The sequence below is a fragment of the Nannospalax galili genome, unplaced genomic scaffold (genome assembly GCF_000622305.1).
Source record: "Nannospalax galili isolate Female #2095 unplaced genomic scaffold, S.galili_v1.0 scaffold2568, whole genome shotgun sequence".
Taxonomy (NCBI): domain Eukaryota; kingdom Metazoa; phylum Chordata; class Mammalia; order Rodentia; family Spalacidae; genus Nannospalax; species Nannospalax galili.
The window spans coordinates 337,482-357,906 of NW_008357491.1; the positions used below are offsets into that span (position 1 = coordinate 337,482).

General features: G+C 47.0%; 1 protein-coding gene across 1 annotated transcript; it reads right to left on the reverse strand.

Moving 5' to 3' along the window:
* Positions 1-1,872: 1,872 nt before the first annotated feature.
* Nrsn2 (neurensin 2) lies at positions 1,873-10,055 on the reverse strand. The gene is given in 4 exon segments (XM_008855140.3): positions 1,873-2,575; positions 2,578-2,941; positions 7,435-7,626; positions 9,957-10,055. Coding segments are annotated over 3 exon segments (606 nt in total). The 5' UTR covers positions 7,621-7,626; positions 9,957-10,055; the 3' UTR covers positions 1,873-2,519.
* Positions 10,056-20,425: the final 10,370 nt, after the last annotated feature.

Consider the following 20,425-nt stretch of genomic DNA (forward strand, 5'->3'; position numbering starts at 1 on the left):
AATAGGCATAGTCAGGGAAGGAGGTCCCAGACTAGATTCAACTGTGATTCCAATTACTCTCACTTGTATTTAAGATGGCCTTCTTCCAGGTTCTTCTCCAAAGTTGGCCCTTTGGTTGTCCCCCTACTAACATACTCCCTCTGGTGGGAATTCCAAATTTCCTGCCTTTGCTCTGCCAAATCAGGTTCCTGCTTTCATTTGAGTGAGCCAACCAGTAACAAGCATCCTGCTGTGTCCAATCCAAAGGAGGAAAGGGGAGCCTAGTCCTATTCCATCTTCTACCCTATAGAATATAAAAACCCAGACTCTCCAGGAGAGTAGATGAATGCCCCAGCTCTGAACCCCTTCCCATTTTGGGGAGTCTGTCACTGTTGTGGAGTATTACTTATGCTTCAGTAAATCTTAGCTGTGTGTGCGCTGTGACTGCAAACTTCTCATCTTACAACCTTTACCTGGTGAAGAAAAGGGCCCCAGAACAGACCTTAGGTGGCATCAGTTGTGGATGGTTGTTAGCAGCCATGTAGGTGCTGAGAACAGAATCTGGGTCCTGTGTAAGAACAGCCAGTGTTCTTAACTGCTGAGCCATCTCTCCAGCCCCTAGAAGGTGATTCTTGAAGGAGGCTGAGAAACTGATCACTGGATATTTGGGGAGGGATAGGCCAGCAGATGGAACAGCTAGGAGCCTGGCTTAGATGCTGGAGACACAAGAGGCTGGTGTGGCTGGGGAAGAACAGAGCAGGTGACAGGATCAAGGTCACAAAGGAAGGTTGGGCAGCCAATGGGATGAGTCTTTAAAGGCTACAGAGAAGTTGGGTTTTGCCAAGCAAAGTGGAAGCCATGAGAGGACACTGAGCTCTGAGACGATTGACCTAAGACCTTGTCCATCTGGCTGCTCCATAGAGATTAGACTTGGGAAGTAGGATGCAGATGCAAAAGGTTGGATTTGGAGACCAGGGAGAAACTGCTGCTATAATCTAAGTGGGAGAGAGTGGTGGCCCAGGTGAGGGAGCTGGCTTGGCCCAGCACATGACTCAGAACAGAATCTGTGTCCCAGGCTGAGTTGTACTGGGTTCAGGGTAGAAGGAAAGGAAGGAGTCAAGGATGATGCCACAGCCTGGCAGAGCAACCAGAGGGACGGAGCTGACACTCTAAGATGGGACAGCACAGGGGACAGGATGGGTGGGAAGGGGTAATGGGACAGTTGGGCATGGCTGAGGTGAAATTCACCCTGTGGGTAATGCCTTTGGAAATACAAGCCTGAAGATCAGGAGTCAGATTTGGGAATAAGAGCCCTTCCCACTGCATAGGGCCTAGCCCCTGCTCAGTGTTCATCAGGGTCAGTGGTTGTGTGTGTTGCTAGGTAGCCCAGGCTGACCTTGAACTTAGAGCAATCCTCCTGCTTCGACTTCCCTAGTGCTAGGATTCCAGCCCTTCCCACTGCATAGGGCCTAGCCCCTGCTCAGTGTTCATCAGGGTCAGTGGTTGTGTTGCTAGGTAGCCCAGGCTGACCTTGAACTTAGAGCAATCCTCCTGCTTCGACTTCCCTAGTGCTAGGATTCCATGCTGGGGGGAGGGGGTGGCCACCATGCCTGGTTCTTCTAGTCTTGGGAAGGAGTCGCCTTTGGCTACAGCCCCTCCTCCCCACACTCCTCTCAGGGATGAGGCATGAGGTAATAGCTTGACAAGGCCAGGGTAGACCCTGGGGGAAGCTGTAGACATGTGACTTCCCCCTCTCTGGCCATTAGTTATGTTCTTGTAGAGGAAAGAATCTGTTTCTCAAAGGGTGATCCTAGGGAGTGAACGAGATAAAGGACAGCAGCATACAGTGGATCTCTGCAGCAAAGAAGCCTGATTTCTTTCCTCCCTCCCCGCCAACCAGGGGTCTGGAAGCAAAGGCGGTGTCTATCCCAGCTGTTTATTGAAAGAGGTAGGATAGGAGGGGCAAGGAACAGGGGACCCTGGAGGACACATGAGGCACAGAGGCAGTGGGGGCTGGCCTGAGGATCTCCCCCAGGAAGCCCTTAGGCCAATAGGGGCAGACAGAGGTGGGAGGTCCAGTTAGCTTGGAGCAGACAAGTGGCAGACACAGGAGATGGTGCCTCTGGATAGAAGGGGCTGGGCCTCTGAGCGCACATTTTTGAGTCAGGACTAGTGGGCACAGGTGTGTCTACTTGTGCAGGGTGGACTTTGAGGAGCAAAGACATTCCACTTTTCCTAATGCCTGGACTGAGTTATGGATGGTTGTTAACCACCATGTGGGTGCTGGGAATCAAACCCAGGTCCTCTGCAAGAGCAGCCAATGCTCTTAACCACGGAGCCATTTCTCAAGCCCCCATGGAAGGGCAGTTCTTAGATGAGTTTGCCCCTACCCTGAGGCAGGGCAAGGATTTGAGAATGAGACCTGATTTGGGGGGGGCTACTAGTATCTTAGGGAGAAGGGCCCTGCTGAAAGGGAGAGGTCAGGGTAATGAGGGAGAGGTGTGCAAGGAGAGAAAGCATTTGATTCCCCAGCTTCCAGCTTATGAGCCTCGCTTGGGCTGGCCGATCTGCACAGAAGTCAGCCCAAAGGGGCTGGTGGTGTCAGGAACCATGACTGACCGCCGGCATCATTGAAGATAGGAGACAGTTGCTCTGGCTCATCCCTGAAGACCTCCACAGGACTGTCAGCTTCAGTGATCAAGGGTTCTGCCTTGATGTCCTCGCTCAGCCAACCTGATGCGGCCAAGAAGAGGCAGATGGCCAGCAGGATCCCGGCTGCACCACACAGTGCTACACCTGCCAGGCGGCAGGTGCCCAGGGCTTGGTTGTAGTCGGCTGCTGGATCATCTAGTGACTGGAACTTATCATCATTGACGAGTTCTAGTTTGGGAGGCACCGCATAGCCGGTGGTCAGGGCTGCCACACCCAGCAGCAGGAACAAGGTCCCTGAAGACAGGGTGATCTGAGGAGAGTCAGACAGAGTAGGAAGCAGCCAGGTTCAGCTAGAGTCCAGGGTCATAGGATCGTGAGAGGGGTATCACCGAACATGGGCTGCTGGCAATGGAACCCAGGGCTTGCACATAATAGGAACAAGTACTCTACCATCGGTCTACAGCTTCAACTCTGTTTGAATTTTAGTTTGAGACAGGCTTTACTAAATTACCCAGGTTGGTCTGAAACTATGTAGAAGAAGCTGGCCTCAAACTTGCCTCCCAAATGCTGTAATTACAGTTCTGTGCTACCATGTCCAACCTAGCAATGGTTTCCCCCAGGCAACCTTGAGTACCCTCCACCATTATTTGGGTTCCATTTATTATTATTTTCACTGACTGTTATATGTAAGGATGTGGGAAAGGTACACAGGTGCATGTAGGGATCAGGGGTCAACCTCCAGTATTTTTCTTCAGGAGCCACCTACCTTGTTTTTTAAAATGGTCTCTCACTAGAACCTAAGGCTTGCAGATCTGGATAGGCTGGCTGGCCAGCAAGTCCCACAGAGCCTCCGGTCTCTATCTTCCCAGTGCTGGGATTAGATCTTGACAGAGGTGCTGGGGGCGGAACTCAGGTCCTTAGGCTTGCATAGCAAGCCCTTCACTGACTGTGTTATATCCTCAGCCCTAATTGGGTACCATCTTATCCCATGACCCTTTCCAACTTGCCCTTTCTCTCTCTCTCTCTCTCTCTCTCTCTCTCTCTCTCTCCCTCCCTCCCTCCCTCCCTCCCTCTCAGCCTTTTTTGAGACAGGGTCTCCCTGTGGCCCCGGCTGGCCTGGAACTTGATATGTAGACCAGGCTGGCCTTGAACTCACAGCGGTCCACCTGCCTCTGCCTCCCGAGTGCTGGGATTAAAGGCCCGCCCAGTCCAACCTTGTCTCTTTACTATGTTAATGCCCGTGCTTCAGGACTCATCTCAAACCCCCCTTCCTCTGGAACAACTTCCAAGACACTTCCAGGTTGGGCAGGTGTCTTGCCCTCTGCACAGATGTGTGCCAACTTGTCTTTCAGTGCACCTACCTCAGAGCACACTTGGACATGGATTTTGGTTCTTAGGACCACTGGACTGAGCCTTATGAAAGCAAAGATAGCATGCGTTGGCTCACTAGGCATCTTGTGCTGAACAACTAAATAAACCATGCAGTAGAGTCCTTAAGTTTGAGGCTGGGGAGATGGCTCAGTTGGTTAAGTGCCTTCCATGCAAGGATACAACCTGAGTTTGGAGCTCACACCCATATAAAAAAGCTGGACTTGGCTATATACATCTGTAACTCTAGTGCTGCAAGGGTGGAAACAGGTGGATCTCCAGAGCTGACTAGCAAACCAGTCTATCCAATTGGTGAATGCCATGTTCAGCAAGAGCCTCTGTCTCCAAAGATAAGGTTAGGAGCTGGAGAGATGGCTCAGTGGTTAAGAGTGCTTGCTGCTCTTGCAGAGGACTGGAGTTCTGTTCCCAGCTCCCACAGGCAGCTCACGACCATCAGTAACTCTAGCTCCAGGGGTTCCTACACCTTCTGGTCTCTGTGGGCATCCCCACCATACACTTTAATAAAAAATAAATCTTGGGCCAGGCATAGTGGTGCATGCCTTTAATCCCAGCACTTGAGAAGCAGAGGCAAGTGGATCTCTGTGAGATTGAGGCCAGTCTGGCCTACATAGCAAGTTCCAGACCAGCTGGGGCTAGGGAGACCCTGTCTCAAAAAAAAACCCAAAATAATAAATCTTAAAAAAATAGATGAGGTGTCGAGCAATAGTGGAAGGCACCTAACACCTACTTCTGGCCTCCACATGTGTGCACAGATGTACATATACAAATACATACACAGGTTTAAAAAAAAAAAAAGGCCAGGGGCTGGAGAGATGGCTCAGTAGTTAAGAGCACTGACTGCTCTTGCAGAGGACCCGGGTTCGATTCCCAGCACCCACCTGGCGGCTACAAACCATCCTTAACTCTGGTTCCAGGGGAATCCGAAGCCCTCTTCTGACCTCTGCAGCACTGCACTACACGGGTGCACTCACACACATGCAGGCAATATACTCATACACGTAAAATAAAAGCAATAAATAAAAACATTTTTTTAAAAAAAGGCCAATGAGATTGCTCAGTAGGTAAAGGTGCTTGCTGTGCATGCTAGGCAACCTGAGTCAGATCCCTGGAACCCATATATAGTTGGAAGAGAATCAATCCCACAAGTTGTCCTTTGACCTTTACATGTGCACTGTGGCACAGCCTATACACACAGCCTATAAATAAAATTTAAGGAGTTCTTAAATTCTTTGTCTTCAAGAGCCAGTAATTAAAAAAAAAAAAAGCTAGCTGGGGGGGCTGGAGAGATGACTCAGCAGTTAAGAGCACTGACTGCTCTTGCAGAGAACCCAGGTTCGATTCCCAGCACTCACATGGCAGCTATGAACTGTCCTTAACTCCAGTTCCAGGGGAATACGAAGCCTATTCTGATCTCTGTGACACTGCACGACACGGGTGCACTCACATACATGCAGGCAATACACTCATACACATAAAATGAAAATAATAAATTAAAAAAAAATGCTAGCTGGACCTGGTGGCTCAGACTTGTAATCCCAGCTAGTCAGGAGGCTGATGCAGGAAGATGACAAGTGTAAAGCCAGCCAAGGGTACAGAGTGAGTTCAAGGCCAGCCTAGGCAACTTAGTGAGACCTTGCCTGAAAATGAAAAAAAGAAAGAGGGCCGGGGTGTAGCTCACTGGTAGAGTAGCAGAGAGCTGTGCTCAGGATGTTTAAGTACAATCCCTATTACCATTACCTAAAACACTTTTTGTTTCTTTGTTTTTGGATACAGGGATTTTTGTTCTGTGGCCCAGACTGGGCTCATGTTCAAACTCAAGACCTTCCTGCCTTTGCTGCCTAAGTGCTGTTTAAAATACTTATTTCTGGAAGTCTTGCCTGATCTCGCAGGGTACTGAGGCCTTTTCTCTCCTGGCATCCTCTGCACACCTGATCTGAGGTTGGGCAGGTTGGTCCCTCTGCACAGTTTGGCACCTTGTCTCCTGAGTAGAGTGGAGCCCTTTGCTCCTCTGCTTTCTATCTTCCCTACAGCATTCAGCGGAGAACTATGCCTATCGTAGCAACTACTGATTGGCAACTCTCTGGCTGTTATGAACAGCAATCTTTTCTCTCACATCTCTCCACTGCTCACCAAATGGTACCCCAAAGTGGGAAACCCTAGTAAGATGCAGGTGAGGTGAACTCCACTTCCTGCCCTTGTACTTCCTCTTCATGGTCATAGCAATTAGCTTAGAGCTGGCAGGTGGCCCAATCAGTCAGAACATCTAGGAACGAAATGCTTTCTTTCCTTTATTTCTCCTTTGTTTTTACTTCATTTCATTAATTTTGAGATAGAATTACTTTTTTAAATTTTTTTTAATTTTGAAGATATTTTAGTGTTTTTATTTCATGTGTAGGCATGTAGTTGCCTGCATGTAGTAGAATTACTCTTTATTGCCCAGGCTGGCCTGTAACTCACTATTCTTTCTCAAGTTGGCCTTGAACTCATGATCCTCCTGCCTCAGGCTCCCAAGATATAGGCTACTATGCCTGGCCTGGTTAACACAGGGTTTCCTTATGTAGCCCAGGCTGGCCTCTTTCTAATTTCTGGCTATCCTAGATCTTCTCTTTTTCTCTTTCTTTCTTTATTCTTTCCTGTCCTCTCTTCTTTCTTTCCTTTCTTTCTTCCCTTCTCCCTTTCTTCTTCCATCCCTCTCTTCATTGCTTTCTTTCCTTCCACAGGGTCTCATGTAGCTCAGGCTGACCTCAAATTCCCTGTGTAGTCAAGTGTGACCTTGAAACTTGGATCTTCCTACTTCTACTTTCCCAGTGATAGATTTGTAGCTGTGCACCACTACACCAATTTGTGTGGTGCTGGGGGTCAAACCCAGGTTTGTGAATGCTAGGCAAGCACTCTACCAACTGAGCTTCATCACCAGAACTAGCCTGGATCTTCTCTCTCTATATATAAACTACAGAATCAGTTTGTTGATACGACAAAATAATTTGCTGGGACCGTGGTTGGGATTGTGTTGAATCTACAGGCAGGAGAAGAATGACTTCTTGGCAATATTGAGCCTTTTTATCCATGAATTTTTGCAGTTTTTGTATACTGTATATATTTTCTTAGATTTCTACTTAATTTTCTTGCTTTTTTTTTTTGGTCTTTTTGAGACAGGGTCTCTCTGTAGCCCCAGCTGTCCTGAAACTCACTATGTAGACCAGGCTGGCCTTCTACTCACAGAGATACGCCTGCCTCTGCCTTCCGAGTGCTGGGACTAACCACCCCCGGCAATTTTCTCTCTTTTTATGGGCAGTACTAATAGAAAAGCTAATGCATTTTTAATTTCTGGCTATTTTTCATTGTTTCTTTTCTGAAGAAAATATTGGAGGAGGGCTGGGGATGCAGCGGCAGGAATCACTCTTTTGGTCTTACCTTCCAACACAATGAGGGCCAGGGTTGGTGGGGGCACTGGACTTGGGGTCCTTCTGGGTCTTCGCTGAGAGCAGTATTGGAACAATCCTTATAGGAGAGGTGTGGATAGGAGCCGGTGCCATACCGCTTACCTTCCTCCACGTTGTCATGGCCACACACACACGAGTGACTGCAGCTCAGTGTCATGGATCCCTGTGGGCACAAGGTATGGAGGGAAGTCAGTGGGGGGTGCCACTGTGGTCCTTCTGAGTCCTGGCCTTTTGGACTCCTCTCCTGTCTTTCCCTAAGTGCTCCGAGGAGTGTGTCAGTCAGCTCAGTGCATGGCAACTGCACATACTAGTCCATGCTCATGTTTTCTCTGGAGGCCACCCAGGGGCTTGCTTATGGGCTCTAAAGCCTCACTGCTAGGCCTGGGTCTCAGACTTACCACTTCTTCCATAGTATTTCACATGCTTGTACTGACTTCACAGGGCCTCAGCTTCCTTGTCTGTAAAATACGGCTAATAATGAGATAGGCTTCATTCAGGGAGCTATTATGATTAGTACGGTGCTTTCTTATTTTATTATTATTATTAGTGTATGTGATATGTACATGTGTGTGCAGGTGAGCACATGTGGAGGTCCTCAAGAGGACAACTTGTGGGAAATCAGCTCTTTCCTTCTGCCATGTGGGTCCTGGGGACTGAACCCAGATCACTAGGTGACAAGCTTAATCGCTGAGTGGTCTCACTAGACCCTGTTACTGTGCTTTATTTGTTATTATTTTCATCCTCAACTTTTGGGGCTCCATGTCTGCTGTGAGAGATCCTGTGTCTCCTTCCCTCAAAACTGCACTCCCCAGGACCAATTATCACAGATGGTACTTGTCCAATTGGGCTGGCGTTCCCAAACTGCATGGTCCTAAGGGCCTCCCCAGGGCTGACTCTCCACAGCCTACAAGTCCCAAGGAATTTTGACTCCACAGGAGCTGAAACTCAGGGGCCCTCAGAACTAGAGGCTCTGAGGCTCTTTGGCCTTTAGAGTTGCAGGTCCATTTAGGAACCCACAAAAGGAGACCACCCTGAGACCTTAGGGAAGGAAGGGGTCTGTGTTCATCCAGGTGCTGGGAAGCACTGGGCCTCTCACCCACTCCCCTCAACTCCATTGGACAGCTTCAAACAAAAGAAAACCGGGTACTTGTTCTGGAGAGTAAGGTATATCTAGGGCCCCTCTTACCTTCAATCAACATGACCCTCAGATTGGTGCATACACATTCACCAGCGCACCCCCCAATACATAGACATAACCAGGCAGACACATGGACGCATCGCGCAAATGTATACATAAATACGGATATAAACATACACACACACACACACACACACACACACACGCACGCACGCACGCACGCACAGTGGAGGTGCTTTTGGGGACCCCCTCCGAGACACACGCGAACACAGGAGTGCTGGTCCGTACATGGTGGATGCCCACCCGCCTCACAAATCAGGGGAAGGAAGAAAAGAAAGGGAGAATTTTTATTTTTAACGACAAAGAATGGTGAATGGCAGAGGCCAAAAGCGAAAGTGACAGAAGAGAGGGCTAGACAACAGCAAATCAAGGTCGAGGGGAGAGGCGGAGCCAAGTTGGTGGTGGGCGTGGCTAGCGCTGAGACCGCCTCGCCCTGGCTAGAAAATGAATGGAGGGCAGTCGGAGCCTCCCCCACCCAGCGTTAAGTTGGGGCCCCTGCGAGGCGGGGAGGGGTGCGGGGATAATAGGCTGGAGTCGGCCCCGCCCCTTGGATTTTTGCTCGCCCCTCCCCCCAAGAGCATCCAGCCCTGGGTCGGGGACACAGGAAAAGGAAGGTGACCTTGACTGAGCCTCCCCCTCCCCCTGGCCCCTCCTCCTCCCATCTCTGGGTGGCCGGAAGTAGGTTCCGGTGGGGGAAGGAAGCAGGGAGACATAGGATGCTGAAGAGCCCGCGGGGTTGTCATGGGAACCGCTAGGAAGGTGTCCCTAATCTGCAAGAGGTGGGACTTGGCAGGAGGCGAACGCGTAGAGGAGGGGGTCGCCGCAAGATGCTCTGCGGAGGCTGAGGGGACGGCCGGGAAGCGTTTGCGAAGGGGGATCAGCCCGGTTGGAATCATTCTGTCCTCCCTAGACCCGCGCACGACAGCCCCGCGGGAAGGACAGCCCTCCTAGGAGATGAGTCAGGACCCGGGCCGCACTCGGTAACCTGACCGACCACCCCTGCGTCCTTTCCCCGGAGGGAAATTGAGGCACATCGGAATGGGAATGGATTTTGGAGAGGGGCGAGTGATCTTGTCTTTGAAGCCTCGGCCCAGTCTATGAACCCCTGGGTGTCGAGGACCGTAATGCTAGGTCTCTGTCCCCTCTACTCCCCAAGCCCGAGGATCTCGCGCAGCCGTTCCCACCTCTGGCGGGACATGGCCCGGGCTGGGGACACGGGTGGGAAGTGGGGGTTTTCTGGAGCCGCGGGGATGGCGGGCAGGGGTTGGGCCGCGTGGAGTCAGGGCTGAGCTCACCTATGGGCCTGCTGTCTCCGCGGAGCGAGCCGAAGCTGCTGGAGCTGGAGCCAAGCAAGACAAGTTTACTTCGCGCCTGCGCCGCAGTCTGGGCTGGGGGCGGAGGGAGGTGGGAGGGGGGTGCCTCCGGCCCCAGAGGCTGGTTCTGCAGACTGCTGTCCCTGACAGATCCCCTGTCGTTTCCTGAGTTCCCTTCCCTCCCTTCTAAAAGAGCAGGGGACCATACCACCTATCTCCCAGAGCAGCCTACAGTCCTCCAAATCCTTACGCATACTACCTTGACTCCTCAGACTCCACCCTTTTCACATACAGTAGACCCGTCCCCCAGTGAGCCTCTGTCTCCTCAGACCCTCCTCTGAGTCTCCATGCCTCCTGGAACCCCTAGCCCACTTAAAAAACCCACATCTTGGGTTGGGAATGTAGCTTTCAGTTGGTAGATGGCTTAGGTGAAACATACAAAGCCATGGGTTCTATCCCCAGTACCCGGCACGCAGGTACGTGCTAGCACTCCAGAGGTGGAGGCTGGAGGATATCCTAAGTCCAGGCCAGCCTGGGGTACAAGAGACCATGTCTTAAAAAAAATTAAGAGAGATGGCTCAGTGGCGGCTCTTGCAGAGGACCTGGGTTCAGTTCCCAGCACCCACATGACTAACAATCATCTGTAACTGATGGTTCTAGGGGATCCAACCTCTTCTGACCTCCGTAAGCACTGCACAACAGGGTTGTACTTACATAGATGCAGGCAATACACTCATACACATAAAATTTAAAAAATGTTTTAAAAATAAATAACAATAAAAACAATATAGATCTCAAGACTTCCTGGAGATGCACGTCAATGGAGGCTGGTGCAGGAGAATCTCCAGCCTGGGTTACATAGCAAGACCCTGTCTCAAAACAAACAAGTCGCTCATACTCGAGGCAGAGGCAGGCAGATCTCTGTGAGTTCAAGGCCAGCCTGGTCTACATAGTGAAGTCCAGGCCAGCTGGGACTACAGGAAGACCCTGTCTCAAAAAATAAAAAATAAAAGGAAAGACCAAGACAAACAGGCACTCACTCTGAAAGGTGCCTGGAACCCATCTCTTTCATTGTCACCTTTTGGGAAGTCCCTCCCACTATGATGGGAGTCCTTGATCTCACTGAATCCCTCACCTTCTTAGAGCTCCACCCCAGCTAAGAATCAGTCCCTCTTACCTTGAGGTGGGAATCAGGGTGGAGGAAGAGGAGGTATTGGAAGAATGCCCTTTCCCCTTTGGAAGGACACAGCCTCTCTTACTTTCCCTCCCAGGTTAGCATCAGTCTTGCTGTGGGCAGTATTTATCAGTGGCATCCCCTTCGAGAGTCAACCTTTGTCAGGGCATCCACTTTATGTCTTTTCCTATGCTCACACATTTGCTATGTGGTCCTGAGAGAGAATTCTCTGAGCCTCATCAGACTATTGCTCAAACATACCTTTATGTCTTGATCATCCATCTCTTCTGTATCTCTGTGCTGGAGGCTGGGGACACAGGGATAAGTGAGCTGTGTAAGATGGCACTACGTCGGTGCCAGCCAGCCAAGATGGACAGTACCTGAAAGGGGGAGTGAAGATTGAAAGAAAAAAACAAGAGACAGAAAAGATACTTGGGAGGGCTGTCAGTAGAGACTGCAGGCCCGGTTTATTTCAGCTCTGCCTTTTTATACAGAAGAACTCAATTAGTTTCAACAGCTGTTTTTCCCACCTGTATCTGAGGGTCAAGGAGCGGTCAGATACTTCAAAGGCTTCTTTGATCTTTTTGTCTACCACTATTGCCTCCAGGTCAGATATTGTGAGGCTCTCCATATAAACACATTCCTCCTGATTTGGCAGATTAGGTACTGGTGTGCAGAACACGAACTCAGTAAACAAGCCTGCCACAGCTCAATGTACATAATAGACTAACAGCTCCCAACAACACTATGTCTTTCTTTTTCAACACTGTATCCCTAAGCCTCCCATAAGTGCTTTACTGAGTAGATGACAATATTTACTAAGGACAGACTAATTAGCCACAAATGATGCTCATTATGTGTTTAAGTGCTTTATATGGACTACAGTACTTAGTTAATTGTGCTCGTGTTGGGGAGTGCCATACAGGAGACAGGACAGAGCAGGTCTGAGGGTGGCTATGGTATCATGGGGAGCAGGATGGATGAATTTCTGGAAGCAATGGGAGGATATGACATCAAATGCATGGGGAAGTGGGCCAGCCTTGAGCCAGAGAAGCTGTGATGGTTTATTTTCTTTAAAAATATTTTTAAGACCGGGAGTAGGTGGGGGGTGCACACCTTTGATCCTAGCACTTGGGAGGCAAAGGCAGGTGGATCTCTGTGAATTCAAGGCCAGCCTGGGGAGTTCTAGGCCAGCTGGGGCTACAGGGAGACCCTGCCTCAAAAAGACCAATACATAGGCCAGGTGTGGTGGTGCACGCCTTTAATCCCAGCACTCAGGAGGCAGAGGCAGGCAGATCTCTGTGAGTTCAAGGCTAGCCTGGTCTACATAGTGAGTTCCAGGACAGCTGGGGCTACAGGGAGGCCCTGTCTCAAAAAGACCAAAAAAAAAATTAAAAAAAGACATATATATATATTTAATTTTATGTGTATGAGTATTTTGCCTGCATAATATGTATGTATATCATGTGTGTGCCTAGGGCCTAAAGAGGCCAGAAGAGGGCATCAGATTCTTGGGAACTGGAGTTACAGAGGGTTGTGAGCCACTATGTGGGTGCTGTGAACCGAACCTGGATCCTCTGCAAAATCAGCCAGTGTTCTTAACCACTGAGCCGTCTCTCCAGCTCCAGTATGATGGTTTATATTGACTATCAACTTGAGAAGATCAAGAATCACCTTGAAAACAAATCTTCAGGCATGTGAGGGATGTGAGGGATGATCTAGACTAGGTTACTGAAATGGGAAGATATACCCTAAATGTGGGCAGCACCATTCCCTGGACTGAAGTCCTGGACTAGGTAAAAAAAAAAAGTTAGCTGAGCACCAGCATTCATCCCTCTATTTCCTGACTGTGGACACAGTGTGACAGGCCACCACTAGCTCCTGCCACCATGACTTCCTGCAGGGATGAACTGTACCCTAGGATTGGGAGCCAAAATAAGCCCTTTCTTTTTTATTTTTATTTATTTATTTTTATTTTGTGTGTATGCGTGTATTGCCTGCATGTAGGTAAGTGCACCCATGTCGTGCAATGCCCTTGGAGGTCAGAAGAGGCTGTTGGATCCCCTGGAACTGTAGTTATGGACAGTTGTTAGCTGCCATGTGGGTGCTGGAATTCGAACCCAGGTCTTCTGCAAGAACAACCAGTGTTCTTAACCACTGAGCCATCTCTCTGGCCCCCATAAGCCCTTTGTTAAGTTGCCTTTGTCACAGCAACATGTAAAAGCACTAATATAAAGGGAGTGTTCCATAGTACTGTATCCCTGCCACATGGGCAGGAGGAAGGTGGCCACTGGGAAGAGAGGCAGGACAGTTGTGAGCTGAATTCAGGAAGTGAGGAGATCCAGCTTTGAATCTTGGTTCAGCCACTTGCAGTTCATAGGGCTTTACCACTCTGGATATAAGGCTCTGTCTGTAAAAGAGAGGTTAAATATTTGTCTCTCAGAGGGTTTGAAAGAGTGTTTATAATAAGATGTTCAAAGCCTTTGAGGCAGAGTAAGAACTCAATCAACCAGTGTTGTTATGACTGTTGTTCCTTAGCTTATAGCTGAGTAGGTCAGAAAGTTGAGTGACATACTATCTGCCATAGAGGAGCCAGAGGCATTATCTAGTAAGAAAGGGGAAAGCTTTAGTTCAACAGGAGGCTTAGAAAGGTGGTGAAGCAGAAACAAAAGTCCAAACTGATATGTTCTACCTAGAGTCCCAGATGCTTGGGAGGTTGATGATTGAACCTAGGAGCCCAGGAGTTCAAAGCCAGCAACATAGAAAAACAAAGTCAACATATTATGTCATTCCATTTTTTGTGAAACATTCAGAGGTGGCACATCCGCAGTGAGAAAATAGATTATAGTAGTCCTTGGAGAGAGGGAAATAGGGAGTTCCTGCTTAAAGGGTTTCCTTTGGAAGTGATCACAATACTTTGAAACTAGATAGTGGTGATTAGCTGCAGCACCATGGATATTTGAAATGCCACTAATGACAAATTTTTATGTTTTATGTGTTTTACCACAATTTTCAAAAAAACAGTACTAAAGGAGCTGAAGAGATGGCTCAGTGGTTAGGTGCACACACTACTCTTGCAAAGGACCCGAGTTAGGTTCCCAGAACACATGGCAGCTCACACACCTATAACTCCATCACCAGGGGATTTGACACCCCTTCTGGCCTCCTTGGGCATTGCATCTATGTGCACAAATCCACACAGAAACACACACATACACATAATTTTTGAAAATCTTTTTTTAAACGGTAGTGAAGAATTGAAACAACCAATCACAATGACGGTGATGATGGCAGCTATCACCGTTGAGAAGTTTTGTTTTGCTTGATTTTTGGTTTTGTGACACGTGTTCCAGGTTGCCCTTGAACCAAAGATGACCTGGAACTTTGTGTTTGTTTGTTTGTTTGTTTAATTTTATGTATTATTTCTACTCTATGTATACATACGTGCATTGCCTGCATGTAGGTAAGTGCACCTGTGTCGTACAATGCCCTTGGAGGTCAGAAGAGGCTGTTGGATCCCCAGGACTGGAGCCGTGGACAGCCACTAGCTCCCATGTGAGTGCTGGGATTCAAACCCAGGTCTTCCACAAGAACAATCAGTGTTCCCAACTGCCGAGCCATCTCTCCAGCCCCATTGTTTGTTTGTTTTTAAGACAGGGTCTCCTTGTAGCCCCAGTTGGTCTGGAACTTGATATGTAGACCAAGCTGGCCTTGATCTCACAGAGATTTCTGCCTGTCTCTGCTTTCCAAGTGCTGGTATTAAAGGCCTGTGCCACCATGCCTGCCTGACGTGGAACTCTTGGTCCACTTGCCTCCACTTTCCCAATGCTGGGATCACAGGTCTGCACCGCCATACCCGGCTATCTATTGGGATTTATATGTGTCTAATCACCATGAGAGATATGAAGAGATATGAACTTGAAAATGGTTATGATGCAGTAGATGTCTGATGCAGACCTGATAATCCCAGCATTGAGAGGTAAAGGCAGGAGAATTAGATATTCAAGGCCAACTTCAACTACATGTTGATTCAAGAGCAGCCAGGGTAAGATTCTGTCTCAAAAGAACAAAAAACAAAAATCCAGAAAATAGAAGCTGTGGAGAAAGCCCAGTGGATAAAGTGCTTGCTATACAAGCATGAAGACCTGAGTTCAGATCCCCAGAAGCCACATATAGTTGGGTGGGCAGTAGGCAGCACATTTGTAATCCCTGGCTCTTTTCAGGAGAAGTGAAGTAGAGACAAGAGGATTCTGGGAAATTCATGGACTAGGTGGCATGGTATATGCAGTAGCAAAGAACAAAGAAGCCCTGTCTCAGAGTGGAAGGCAAGGACGTACAGGCTTGTAGTTTGGCCTCTACACGCTAGTTGTGGCATGGTACCAGCACTCACACAAACATGTGCATGTACATACACACACATGCACACACATATCATACATACACATACACACAAAAGGTTATGATAGAAACAAGCTGGGTGTGGTGACACACACCTGTAGTCCCAGCACATGGGAGGCAGAGGCAGGCAGATCTCTGTGAGTTCAAGGTCAGCCTGGTCTACATAGTGAGTTCCAGGCCAGCTGGGACAACAGGGAGACCCTGTCTCAAAAAGACCAAAAAAAAAAAAAGTTATTATAGAAACATGAGTATGATTCTCTGATTCCTCTCAAAGCCCTCTGGTGACCCCTCTTCTACTCATGGTAAAAAGAAAGGCTGTTCTGGACTAAAGATGGCCACCAGCTCTTTGTTCCCGTACCTTTCCTTTGGGAGAGTTTAGCCTTCTCATATGACCCTGAGTAGGTCTCAAGAGAGCTTCAGCTGGCAGCATAAGGTGGCAGAAGTCATTTGTACCACCTCTAAACTTCCCTTTCTAGGGGTCAGTTTCACTCCTACACCTTCTTGGGCACACATGTGTAAGAAGTTTCCTCTTTGTCCCCAGTCCCTGTGCTAAGGAGCCAAGCCACCTGGAGAGGCCTCCCACAGATGGCCTACTGACAGCCCAGACTCCCAGCCTACAGCCAGTACCTGCTGCTTCACTGGGCAGAATCATATGAATAAGTCATCTTAGATATCCCAGCCCTCAGGAGTACTCACATGACACCCTGTGATTCACAGGGCCATTCAATGGCATCCTGAAAGCCCACAGAATCTTGGCAGAGAATAAAATGGTGTCTCCAGCCACTGGACTGTGAGATGGCTTGTTAGAGAAGTAGAAATTCAAACCAGCTGGGTATGGTAGCTCATGCCTGGAATCCCAGCACTTATAGCCCAGGCTGGCCTTGAACTCATGATAATCCTCCTGCATCAGTTTCCTAAGTGCTGGCAAATCTATGGGATTTGTTTTATTCGGTGAGCAGTCACACATGTCACTCCTGTGTCAAAGCACTCATTCCAGCTGTTTCTTCTTTTTTTTTTTTTAGAAGCATTTCATTATAGCTTAAACATATTCAGTAACATACTCCAGAGCAAGAGTACATCTCTTTCACAAGTGGCTGTAAGTTTCCAGGTTCACAGTTGAATTAATACAGTTATACAATATTGAACTCAGTATAAGCCCTGTAAAACATAAAATCGAGTGAGTTTTTAACCTTTAAAAAAGATCTCCATTTCATTTTAGAATATATTGTTCCTTGCAGAAAGACTCATTGTTTTTGCTACTAACACTGAGATGTTGGCACATGCATCTCTAATCTGCATATATCTGATTATTACTAGTCATAATTGGTTGCACTTGGATCCTTGGAGCCTGTGTATGTCTATAAAGTCATCGGGTAGATTTCAATGGTAATGTTTATCACCTCTATTAAGTAACATGACATAAATTTTCATGATTCCTCCTCAAATATAATACATTTTTAAAAATTTGTTGATTTTTGGGGTGTGTGTGTATATCACACAGAACATCCTAAACCATCTTGTTCAACTATATACCCACTTCCCAGATGGCACTCTCCCATAGCCTCGCTCCCCCAACTAGAGCCCTTATACTCTGATATCCCTGATACTGTCTGCTGTGTTGTCAGCACCCCCAGCCATTCTCCACTACTTGCCCTTCTGGTGAATCTAGTCAGCCTATCTAGAGGTCTTTGTTTTAGGAGGGTCAGCTGTTCCTCATCTAGGAGCAATCAGTTGTCAATATTCCTTTAGATAAGATTGGGGTCTGCTATTCACTTTCCCAGTTCTATGCTGGGTTACTATCTGGGAGTGCCTTTGGCCACCCTGGCCAACAACTCAAAAGTAGGTATCGCCTGTCTCGCATTGTTGCTTGTTACGTATCCTTTAGCTATGCATATGGATGCTTAAAAAATTATATTGACCTCCTTTGGGTGTTTAAGGCCATACAGTTGGCCCAGATAAACCAATTTATTTTTACTCTTAAAGTCATTTGAGGATCTGTTCCTCAGGGGTTACACGGGCTTGGGAGGATAAGCCTATGTGAAGATAAGTCGAAGGTCCTGCTCGACTATGGCTGGCTTCTCTTGGAAGCATGGAGGAAATGATTTCTCTGTGTTGACCGTCCTCTTTGTAGACTGGACACTGGTTCAATCCATCTCGTGGGTTCTCCTCGGCCTCCTTGATCAAGAAGACAGGTGACCTACCACAATTACAGGACATTTTGAAAGATGCTCATAGTCCCCTGGAACCAGTCGACCTAGGAGGGCAAGGAGCAAAAAGTGTCCTTTATGTCCCTCTGACCAGATTAGTATAGGCCTCAAAGTATGTCTGTTAAACATCCAAGATGGTTAGTGCCACCAGTCTGGTACTTTTATTTACTGTGTGCCATGTAGATAAACCGTGGGCAAAGACCAATTGTTCTCAGATAAACCTTACCTAGACATATATTTCTTGATCTGGTATGTATAATTTGTTAGTAGGTTGTTTGAGTAATATGGTTCTCTCTGGTTCTCAAAACTAGCAAGGCATTATTTATCTCTCGCACTGTCTAACCCCTCCATCATGGTTTCCCACTTAAGGTGCCCCCATTTTCTCCCTTTCTCCCTTATTAATACCCTTCTCCTATGGTCCTACCTCTCTTGAGCTCCTTCTTTCCCTTTATCCCCTAATTTCCTTGTATACCCTCCCTACACCCTCCCTTAAACTAATCCAATTTTTATCCATATCTCCATTATTAACACCTGTTTCCTACTGTTCTTCTCTTTCAGGTTATTTTTTTTCCTTTACCTCCCTGGTTCCTTTCCATTATCCTGGTTCCTGTAGTTATGTCTGGTTGCATACTTATTTATCAGAGTCTGGTTCTAGGATCCACATATGAGGAAGAACATATGTCGATTTTTTTTTCTGAGTCTGTATTACTTCACTTAGTATAACAGTTTCTAGTTCCATCCATTTACCCACAGATTTCATGATTTCATCTTTCTGTACTGCTGAGTAAAACTCCATCGTATAAATGAACCACATTTTCATTATCCACTCATCAATTGAGGGACACTTAGGTTGCTTCCATCTCTTAGCTATTGTGAAAAGAGCAGCAACAAACATGGAGGTACAAGTGTCTCTGCAGTAGGATGAGTTCTTTGGGTTTATGCCAAGGATTGGTATAACTGGGTCAAATGGTAGGTTCATTTGTAGTTTTTAAAGAGTTCTCCACACTGCTTTCCAAAGGGGTTGAACATGTTTGCAGCCCCACCAGCAGTGGATGAGTGTTCTCCTTTCCCCACATCCTCTCCAACATTTGGTATCATTTGTTCTCTTGATCTTAGCCAGTCTGACTGGGATAAGATGAAATCTTAAAGTGGTTTTACTTCGCATTTCCCTAATTACTAGTGATGTTGAACATCTTTTAGGATGCTTCTTAGCCATCTTTACTTCTTCTTTTAAGAACTCTCTGTTCAGCTCCTCAGCCCATCTTTTAATTGGGTTACTTCCTGTCTTGATTCTTTTTGAGTTCGTTATATATTCTGGCTGTTAAACCTCTGTCAGATGTGTCGCTGATGACAATTTTCTCCCATTCTGTGGGTTTTCTCTTCACTTCCTTGGTTGCTTCTTTTGACGTACAGAAGCTTTTTAGTTTAACGAGGTCCCATTTGTTGATTCTTGACCTTGTTTCCTGAGCAATTGATGTCCGGTTTAGAAAATCCTTTCCTACACCTACATCTTGCAGGTTATTGCCAATGTTTTCTTCTAACAGTTTCACAGTTTCAGGCTTCACATTGAATTCTTTGATCCATTTGGAATTCAGTTTTGTGCAAGGTGAAAGATAGGGAGGCAAGGTGAATGATAGGGGTTTAGTTTCATTCTTCTACAAGTGAAGGTCCAGTTTTACCAGCACCCTTTGCTGAACATGCTGTCTTTCCTCCAGTGAATGTTCTTGGCCCCTTTGTCAAATATCAGGTGGCTGAAATTGCATTTACTCATATTTGGGTCTTCGATTTTGTTCCATTGATCTATGGGTCTATTTTTGTGCCAGTACCATGTTGTTTTTATGACTATAGCTCTGTGCTACAGCTTAAAATCTGGTATAGTAATCCCTCCGGTATTGCTCTTAGTGCTCAGGGTTGCTTTGGCTATCGGAGGTCTTTTGTGCTTCCATATGAATCTTAGGATGTTTTTTTCCACAAGCAATCAGAGAATGTCATGGGGATTTTGATTGGTATTGCATTGAATCTATAAATGGCTTTTGGTAGGATGGTCATTTTCACAATATTAATTCTTCCAATCCATGAACATGGGAGGTCCTTCCATCTTCTGAACTCTTCCTCAATCTCTTTCTTTAAAGATTAAAAATTTTCATTCTAGAGGTCTTTAGTGTCTTTGGTCAGGTTCATTCCGAGATTTTTATTTTATTTTTGCAGTTATTGTGAAGGGGAGTGTTTCCATATGCTCTTTCTCTGATTGCTTGTTATTGGTATATAGAAAGGCTACAGACTTTTGTAGGTTAATTTTGTAACCTGCCACTTTACTGAATGTGTTAATAATTTCTAGGAGTTTTCTGGTGGAATTTTTGGCATCTCTTAGATATATCATATCATCTGCAAGAAGGGATAATTTGATCTCTTCTTTTCCAATTATTACTCCTTTAATTTCCTGCTCTTGTCTTAATGCTCTTGCAAGAGTTTCAAGCACTATGTTAAAGAGAAGTGGAGGACAGCTTTGTCTGCTTCCTGATTTCAATGGGAATGCTTCCAGTTTTTCTTCATTTAGAATGATGTTGGCTGTGGGTTTGTTATATATGAATTAATTATGTTGAGGTATGTTCCCTCCAGTATAGTTCCCTCTAGGACTTTGAACATAAATGCATGTTGAATTTTGTCAAAGG